A 10,092-nucleotide genomic window follows, 5' to 3' on the forward strand; every position below is an offset into this window, starting at 1 on the left:
TGCACGAGCTAAAGCCCTCGTCGCAGCGCGCCCCCGCCTCGCGGCTGCGCGCAGCAGTTGCTAAGGCCTGGAACTGGAGGTGTGTCCGTGTGTGTCCCCGGCCGGCCAATCGGAGGCAGCTGTCGTCACCGCCGACCAATCTCAGACTCGGAACAACAACAACATCGAGAAGGAAGGAGGGGGACGGCTCTATCCAATCAGTGAGCAGGATTCACGGACCAATCAGCGCGCAGGATGATTTGGGCGGACTTTTCAAAACGGAAAAAAAAAATCTCCGATCCCTTTAAAAGTGTGATTCGATTTAGTTTCCGTCTCCTTCCGCGTCCCCACCTGGGTAAACACCCGGAGAAAGCTCCCTGCCAGGGAGGGAGTGGCGTGCACCCGGGCGCTGCCTGGGGACAGCTGACAGCCTCACTGAGCGCGGCGGTTGCCCTCTCGGCCTCTTTGTCTACCACTCCCTCAGGGGGACTCTTTCACCTCCCTTCCCCCTGCCTGACATTTCACCGGCCGGACCTGCCCGAGATCACTCCGCCCGGGAACATCTGCGACTCGGGAGAAACAAAAACAAGGGGGCGGGGCGGGTCACGTGACGGGGCTGAGCGGAGGGGACGGAGAGCCAGCCGGCCAGCCCAGCCGCCTCCATTTTGCTGTGGCCTCAGCTGCCTCTCGCTCGGCGCCCGCGGGGAAGGCGGCGGCGATGGTGCGGCTGCTGCCGCCGCCGCCCGTGCAGTGAGGGCGGGGCGGGGCGGGCCGCTCGCGGGTGACGGTCGCCGCCTGGATGCGGGGCCGGGATCGGGGCCGCTGCGCGATTCTGCGGTGACAAGAGGCTGGAATCGCCCCCCGCCCCGAGCTCCGCTTCACCCCCCCGCCCCCGGCCCCGCTTCTCCGGCCGGGGGGGGGAACAGCGCTGCGGAGAGGTATTCGGGGCCGCCCCGGGAGCGGTGGGGGGGCCGGGGGGAGGGGCTGCGGCTGGGGGGGGGGAGGAGCGAGCCGTTGGTGGTGGGGAGCAAGGGGGGGCTGGGAGCAGTCGCGGGGGGCGGGAGAAAGGGGGAGCCGTTGGTGCTGGGGGAAGGGGGCTGGAAAAGGAAAGGGGGGGTTGGGGCAGTCGCTGGCAGGAAGGGGGAGCCGTTGCGGCTTGGGGGGGAGGGGGCTGGGAAGAGGGGGAGTGGGGGGGAGGGGGCTGGGAAGAGGGGGAGGGGGCTACTTATGTGTCTGAGAACTGGTGGCACCCTAGTCGGGACCCCTTTGTGCGGGGCACTGTGCGAAGGCAGAGCTGTCTGCCCCAGTGCCTCCTGCCCCGTAGTGGCTCTGGCTTTCTTAGGGCTGCTGAGCCACCTCCCTTTGTTTTGTTTCTCTTTCCCTCTCCTCCTCTCTCCTTGTGATAAGTTTCAGTTATTGAACAAAGGCGCCCCCCCCTCCCCTCCCCCGCACGCCATGGTGGGTGACTGGTAATTTAAGTGTATAAAGAGCCTGATCATTTCAATGTACTGGTTCAGTGATTTCTAAAACATACCTAGATTAGATGGGGAGAGCCTGGCAAAAATTAAACCTTGAGATGGTTCGAGTAGAGAGGTTTCAGAGCGGCAGCAGTGTTCGTCTGTACTGGCAAAAAAACCAAGGCGTACTTGTGGCACCTTAGAGACTGACAAATTTATTTGGGCATAAGCTTTCATGGGCTAAAACCCACTTCATCGGATGTGTGCAGTGGAAAATACAGTCGGAAGATATCTATACACAGAGAACATGAAACAATGGGTGTTGCCATACCAGCTGTAAGGAGACTAATCCATTAAGGTGGGCTATTGTCAGCAGGAGAAAAAAAACTTTTGTAGTGATAATGAGGATGGCCCATTTCAAACAGTTGACAAGAAGGTGTGAGTAACAGTAGAGGAAAAATTAGCATGGGGAAATAGTTTTTGCTTTGTGTAATGACCCATCCACTCCCAGTCTTTATTCAAGCCTAATTTAATGGTGTCCAGTTTGCAAATTAATTCCAATTTTGCAGTTTCTCGTTGGAGTCTGTTTTTGAAGTTTTTTTGTAGGAGAATTGCAACTTTTAGGTCTGAAATTGAGTGACCAGGGAGGTTGAAGTGTTCTCCGACTTATGCCCAATTAAATTTTTAGTCTCTAAGGTGCCACAAGTACTGCTGTTTTTTTGGGTTTTTTTGTTTTTTTTTTGAGTAGAGAGTGGCCAGAAGCCATTGTGTGTGTCCAACCACCTAACTGAAATGCAGTGTGATTAATTTCTGTAAGGCATTGAACTGTTGCTGCTGAACGTCCCTCTCCTGTATTATTGTTTTGTTTAATAACAAATCAGGTCAGAGATCTCCCTGGGTCAGTATAGGAGACAACACCCCAAACCCAACAGCAATTGCCAAACCCACCCACACTGTCACAGGAGCCGCGACTCTCTTCTCTCCCCTCCCTCTTCAGGGTGGGAAGTGTATATCACCATCTTCTCCCAATTCATCCCAGTCTCCTTTCCCCATAGAAGGGTAGGACTAAGTACACCACCCTAAGCTTTTTCTCAAGTGAAGACAGAATGTTTCATTGGCAAGACAAGGGGAATAAGTGTTGCAAAAGTTGGACTTGGAATGTTTCACACTGGTATTTGAGTCTGTAGATCCTGTCTGACTCCATTGTCTAATTTTCATTCAGTGGCAAGCTACCTAACACTGAGATTTGTTTTCCTATTAAGATGAAGGATTTGGGGGCTGAAGAACAAATGAGCAATGAAGCTTTCTGGCTGTTCAAGCAGTTAAATCTACATTTGGAGCAAGAATTGAAGTTTCAACCTCGGGAGAAGGGGCTGAGCCTGATTGAGCGCACTGCTGAGGTGAGGAGCAGGAGGAGAGCTTTGACTCTAGGGGTGGAAGAGTTAATCATTCATGAGGTTGATCCATTGCAATGAGAACTAGCTGTGTAACTATCAAAAGCTCTGCTGTAGTTTTACACTAGGGAATTGCAGTACACGAAGATAAATAGTAAAGCAAAGCGATGCTGTTAGTTCAGATTTAATACACAACTTGGGTTTTATAGAAACAAACTTGTAGGAAACTGAATACCAGTAGAAACACATGTCTTTAAAAATCCCATTATCATTTTTTTTCTATATAAACATCCTTTTTATGTGTTTGTGGAGGTATTTTAATTTAAAATAAATGTATATATTATGTGCCGTGAACTGTCTTTAAATTCCAACACTTAAATCCACTAGATATCTTCATTAATAGAAGAACTAGTTAAAAAAATAAGGTGAGTTTTGTATCTGCATCTGATCTGTGATATGCAAAAATGGTCTGTGGATAGCTGTAGATTTGCAGGGCTCTAGTATATAAAATTTGGATCTGCATCCGTCCGTAATCCACAAAAATGGTCCGTGGATAGCTGCAGATTTGCAAGGCTCTAGGGATGCTTTCCTGAGTTGGGGTCTAATGCCCTAATCCTACTGGGCAGACTCCCGCTGAACTCAGTCAGCAGGTACAGAGCCCCACTGATTTCAATACGAAGTTAATAGCTTAGGTAAAGAAACTTATTTTAATATTAATGTTTCTATCTTGTGTGCCTTCAGGTACAGAAGCTATTGTTGGATTCTTGTAGATTTTAATGATATGCTTACGTTGTAGTGCTTTATGTCTTCAAAGCACTGTACAAACAACTAGAACAGTTCTTGGGGTTGTAAACTACTGGGGTATCTTGACAAATTAGGCAGTGGAGACAGATAATTAAGGGTAATGGGCTTCAAAAATACATTTAACCAAAGACATGTGAAGTGTCATCCCATGTAATTTAATATTTTAATGATCTCCGTAGAAGTGACCCAATGAGCTTTTCTGAATTTCAGCTGAATATGGAATACTTTAATTGGATACTATAAAGAGGAATTTTGATGAGTAATCTGTATTATCCCACAGGTAGCTCCAGGGGCACCCCTATCTAGATGCCTACAAATCATATGTCTACAGTGGTCCCTCAATACAAGCAGGGCTCATAATGGGTTTAATTTTTGCATTCTGGTGGAGTGTAGAAGGAACTCCATTTAATACAGGAATTTTTCTGCAGCCTTTGCCCACACCCTGAGGTCAGGGCTTGTTCTGTTTATATATATTTTGGTAACAATTGTCTTTTAAAAACAAATGCATATTATAAATGGATTATAATATACTGGATTTATACTGGATTTTGTACTAAATTGACTTAGAAGGTTTGGCCTTCAGTCCAAACACCGTGGGTTTGTTGTGAGGCTCTGTAGGATAACTTACCCCCTGTTCAGTAAATTAAAAAATCCACTGTTTTCACAGTGTACTTCTTTTAAGAGACTATTTGCCATCTGCTTGCCTACTTCTAAAACAGATGACACTGCATTATATAGTGTTGGTAAATGCTGATTTTGCTCATTTCATTGCAGAATGAAAACACTTTATGTCCAAGACTAAGGAATGCCAAGGTTGAAGATCTGTGGAGTCTGACCAGTTTTTTTGGATTTACAACTGAAACGTTTGTCCTGGCTGTCAACATTCTGGACAGATTCTTGGCTCTTATGAAGGTATCTTGAATGGGGAAGAAGTACTACTATGGCAAAGATCCTTGTGTTGAATATGCATACTTCCGTTTAGTTTTACATTCATGAGGTTTGCTTTGAACGAAGGTAAAAAACAATCGAGATTCTTTAATAAACAATTGTAATTCCTGTGTCCTGGTTAGCAACATCCTATGATAGCTCCTACTTCCTAGATCAGAAGTGGGTAGGTCACTTCACGACAGATAAGATTCTTAGAGTGACTATCCGATATTTATATGTTATCATAACTTTGCACATAACTCTACGTAGGTAAACAAAAAATATGGTTCTGGTTCTTGCCTTTAAAAGCCTATAATCATGAAATAAGATGAGTCACAATATTTTGCAAACTAATCTTGGAGTATTGAGCAATCTGTATAACTATGGCCAACCTATATGTGGTATTAATGTATAGTCCAGTGGAACTGCTTCAAGAATGCATTGCTGGACTATTCTCAGTAGAGGGGGCTCAGATATGGAAGTGGTTCCCCTCATGGCCTCTGGAAGTTGTGCATTTCAGGATTTGCATTAGTGAACTCTTTTTTTTCTTCCTAATTTTCTTCCTTATTTTTCTGTTATACTGATATCACTTTGCAGGTACCTTTCTAGTGAAACTACCTTGACAAAGTGCATTTTATATATAGGATTTGGTTAGACAGGCATCATGTACCAGTAAATGCAGTCTAAATCTTTTACTTAATGTTTATATTGTAGTAGTGCCTAGAGGTCTCAACCAGGCTAAATCTCTGTTTAGCTGGGTGTTGTACAAACATACATGACAGTCCTACCCAAAAGAATTTGCAGCCTAAAACATGAAATGCTTCGTGTTTAACTGTAAAGGTTGTGTGGCTTTTAAACATGGTACTTCCATAGTAACATCATGTGGGTCACTAGGTTGTCACAAGTGTAACAATTGATAAATGTGTGGTTTGTTTGTTTTTTTGGTTTTTTTTCAGGTGAAACCTAAGCATTTATCTTGCATTGGAGTCTGTTGTTTTCAACTGGCTTCCCAAGTCATTGAAGAGGAATGCAATATTCCGTCCACTCATGATGTCATCCGGATTAGCCAATGTAAATGCACTGTTTCCGACCTGAAACGGATGGAAAAAATAATTTCGGAAAAACTGCACTTTGAATTTAAAGCTACTACTGCCTTAACCTTTTTGCACTTGTACCATACTATTGTACTCTGTCATACCTCAGAAAGGTAAGTGTAGTTATATATCCTATCCAATGATCTGTCATGGTTATAAGACCCTTTTCCCCCCTTTTAGAAGTCTCATTAAATTCTGACTTTAGCTTAAAAATCGCCATCTTTTAATCTTAGTTTTTACTTGAGTACAAATGTTGTTCTCTTTTATTATTTGTAGGAAAGAAATCCTGAACCTTGACAAATTGGAAGCACAGCTGAAAGCTTGCAACTGCCGATTAGTCTTCTCTAAAGCAAAAGTATGTACATTTAAATTGTTTTGCTTAGTAATTCATAACTGGATTTTGATTTGTGTATGCTAAGTGTGTTTTTTGTACTTCCAGCCATCCATATTGGCCTTGTGTCTTCTCACTCTGGAAGTTCAGACTTTAAAATCCATTGAGCTGTTTGAAATTGTTCTGCGTGTTCAAAAGCATTCAAAGGTAAACTATTTTAAATGGCTTGTTTACCTGTTGGCTTTAGCACTGAATAATGAAGTACCACTTTCCTAACCATGGGCATCCTGAACACAACCATAAGATGTTGGATAATACCAGCACCCTTCCCCTTACCATCTTGAGGTGTAAAACATACCATACCACTAAGACAAAATTACATGAATACACTTTGCGCTCTCTTCTTTACCAAGAAGCAATCTGATAGCAGGGTCTTATTGGATGCTTATATGATTAAGAACCCGTTAAGTTCTTCATCTTACCCAGTCTACTTAAATATGTGGATCCGAGGAAGCTCCCCTGTCGTCCTGCTTCTTACATGGAAAGGGGCTTAAACATGACACTTAAAGTGTGGTCTAAGTAAATGTACCTGTTGATTTTTTTCTTCTCACACTAAAGATGTTAAATATATAGAAAAAGTGAAAGGTATTGTCTTAAAAGCATTAGTGAAACTAGTATAGCTGAGTGCTTTTGTCTTAACTTTAAGTGTACAATAAAACCAAGACTTTACAACAAACAAATCTACCCAGATTTATTTAACCTGAAATGATGATTATGGTGGTGATCCCAGCCCTGGAGAAATTATTTCATATTTCCTAGCTCTGAATAGTTTTGTCTGACATCCTTCATAAAATCATTGTCACTATACAATTTTAATGTTCTTAATAGACATTAAATAGTATAACAGATAACTCTACTGTTTTGTTACTGTGTGAAAATCCTAAGATTCAGGGTCCTGAGTTATACTGGCATGCGTTGTGTGTTATGAGGCAGGGACTAACTGGCTCGTTTGCTTAAACCTGTCTTTAACTTAAAGGCAACATGAATTTTATTTGAACTGTCAGCTTCACGCTATATCGCACAAGATTGTCTTAGGCCATGCTAAAGGAGCTGAATTTGAAAAGTGAAAGACTGACTTTTTAGTCCATTACTTCAGCAGCATATCACTTGATTTACATGCCAGCATGTTTGTAAAGGTGAGGGGGCCTCATTCTAGACTGTCTGCAGTATAACTAATTAGATGTTTTTCTCACTTTTTTTTTTTCTTTAAGATAAGTGATAGTGACTTACTCTACTGGCGAGAGTTGGTTTCCAAATGCCTAGCAGATTATTCTTCTCCTGAATGTTGCAAACCAGATCATAAGAAGTTAGTTTGGATTGTTTCAAGACGTACAGCCCAGAATCTACAAAATAGTTACTGCAGTGTTCCTGAGTTGCCAACTATACCAGAGGTTGGATGTTTCAATGAAAGTGAGAGGTAAGTAACATTTCCTAAGTTGCTGGTTTTCACTGATTTGTTAGTTTCTGCAAGCATTGTGGTGACATGTAGTCATAAAAATAGATTTGATTCAGTAGTTCTTATTTGCATGAACAGTTGCTTAAGGAAGTGTAGTCTTTCTGGTTGCCGTCCAAACTGACTTAAATCTCCAAAACTATATATTGCTTGGGTAACTAGAAAATCACCTCAGTTTTCCCAAGCAGTTGAAGTCATGTGGCATGATCTGACTTAGCAGCTCCCAGAAATTTAATTTTAAGGACTGCAACCCAAATGTTCCATAAACAAATAGTTTTATTGTTGGCTTTTTGTCACTTTAGTCCATGTTAATTTTTGTTTCAACAGTTTCTTAAAGGACTGTAGCTAAAAAGTTAGCATGTTTTGGAATCAAATTTAAGGGAAGGTGAGGGACAGCAGAAGGAGAGGAAGGGACAGTGCTGGAGCAAACAGCCAATCAACACAGGGCAAAGGAAGTCCAGTCAAAATTGTAGAAAGGTGTTTGGCTGCTCCTACTGGCTGGAGTCTCTGGAGCAGTTTGGCTCCAAGGCCAGATGCTGATGAGGCACCACCTGTGTCCTTGTGCCCCCAGAGTTTGTGGGGTTCCCCTGCATAGTTTTGGGTCCATGTAATTGCTTGTGGAAGTGATTGCCCCTGCTGGGCCCCATTTTACAATATGCAGTAGTCCCTAACTAGATGAGTTCTTTGCACAGCAGTCTGATCCTACATCTGTTGACTTAAATGGCAGTCGTATAAAACCTTTAGTAACTTGGATGGTTGTCGATACTAAACATTTTAAAGAAACTAGTAGCAGTGCCATTTCACACAACAGTATAAATATAGTAATAAGACGTACAGTGCCTGTTCGTGTTAGTTAATAAGCGGTAGCATAATCATGCTAGTGGATTTAAAAACTAGGTCCAACGCTCGCGAATATGCTGTGATTTGAGCATTGGGAGCACAGTAACTAGTAATACAAGCTTTTTTTTTCTAATATTTTTGAAATCTCTTTGCCAGTGGAATGAAATTCTGTAGAACTAAAAGTATGAAGAGCTTTTGAATTTCATTGGCACCTGACATTCCACAGCAACTCAATACGTCTATAGGAACAAAATATTTAATGAGAAAACGTGGGATCAAAAAAAAATAAAGGTTGCTATCTTCATGGCTGCTTGTGTAGTCGTCATTACTTGAGTAAATTACAAATAACTCTTCCTTCTCTTTTAGCGAAGACTCCTGTGAAGACATGAGCTGTGGAGAAGAAAGTCTTAGCAGTTCTCCTAGTGATCTAGAAGGCAACTTCTTCTTTGACCTCAAACCTAAATCTACATGAAAAGCTCTCAACTGTCAGTCTTAGCAATTTGATTGCACTAGAGTACAATTTTTAAATGTACCATAGGTTTTCTTGGCAATAATAAATGAGTAGGTGGTATCCAGGCAAGAGTTGCTGTGGAATACATAAGTGCTTATAAGGCCTGCCTTTTTTAGAATTCTGATTTAAACAGCCATTTAGGTGCCCGTTCAGCAAAATACTTAAACGCAGCCACGGTCCTGAAGTGGACTACTCGTGTGAGTAAAATGATGCATGTGGAAAAGTACCTTGCTGAATTCGGTCTCACAGCATAATGGGCTAGTATTTCAAATGGTAAAACCGCTTTAGAGTGCGCACACAATCTTCAAGAAAAGAGCTTGTATGTGCTCTATTGTACTCATTTCTTTTGGGGCAGGAAGTATTTTAACCAAAATTATATATTTTAATGGTGTACTCTAAGGATTTTAAACAAGGATTCCTTAAGTTTAAAAAGCAAAGATTTTAATCAGGAGTATGCATGATCTATTTTGGGAGGAATATAGACTTAAATACCTTTAAACCCATTCATATGAATGATAGTCTAGTATGTATGTGCCAGGGTTTATTTTAGCATTTTCATTTTAAACTAATGCAGATAAGCTTATGCTGAATTTCATAATATGAACTTCAATGTTTAAAAACTTAGTGTGAACATGTCAATTCATACTATTAGACTAGAAGTATTAACATGTTAAATTTGGTAAATTTACATTCCTCTAAATATTTAACCCTTGTAGTTGATTTCAGTATTCTTCCACTGTCAAATGACTAAATCCATAATCAGACTGGTTTGCATGCTTATGTGAAAGCTGTTAGTGCAAGAAGAGTTGGTATTATGCAGAAATGTCAGGTAAATGTGAAGTTGATAAAGTGGTTGATATAATGGCAGAAACTTGGTAATTTTTTTGCATTTTTGTTCAAGCACACCGATTAGTATGATTGCATTTCACTCGAGTATGGACAGCTAGCAAATGAGGAAATTCACTCTGTAGAATAACGGTAAATGCATGGTAGTGCCAATGTAAAAATGAAGGGGCAAAAAAATGACAAGCTAAAGTTTAACGTTTGTAGAAGTAAACATCTTTCTAGTATGGTGCGCAGATGTGAATGGGGACGTAAGTTCCTAAATGTGTTATGCTTTCAGTTTTATAAACTTATACAAAAGTTTACAAAATGTGTAAAAAAATGTAAATTTTAAAAATGTACAGAAAAATCTTAACTTTAAATGAACAAAAAAGGACTGTATTTTTTTACATTGTGTAT

The 10,092-nt window shown here is 41.6% G+C and overlaps 1 protein-coding gene across 1 annotated transcript; it reads left to right on the forward strand.

Moving 5' to 3' along the window:
* Positions 1-613: 613 nt before the first annotated feature.
* On the forward strand, positions 614-9,721 carry CCNG2 (cyclin G2). Its single transcript, XM_084625808.1, has 8 exons — positions 614-917; positions 2,699-2,836; positions 4,409-4,546; positions 5,518-5,768; positions 5,932-6,010; positions 6,095-6,193; positions 7,258-7,463; positions 8,706-9,721. The coding sequence occupies exons 2-8, from the start codon at positions 2,699-2,701 to the stop codon at positions 8,809-8,811; spliced, it is 1,017 nt and encodes a 338-aa protein (XP_084481934.1). The 5' UTR covers positions 614-917; the 3' UTR covers positions 8,812-9,721.
* Positions 9,722-10,092: the final 371 nt, after the last annotated feature.

Source organism: Lepidochelys olivacea, assembly GCF_965140295.1.
Source record: "Lepidochelys olivacea isolate rLepOli2 genome assembly, chromosome: 4".
NCBI classification, from domain to species: Eukaryota; Metazoa; Chordata; order Testudines; family Cheloniidae; genus Lepidochelys; species Lepidochelys olivacea.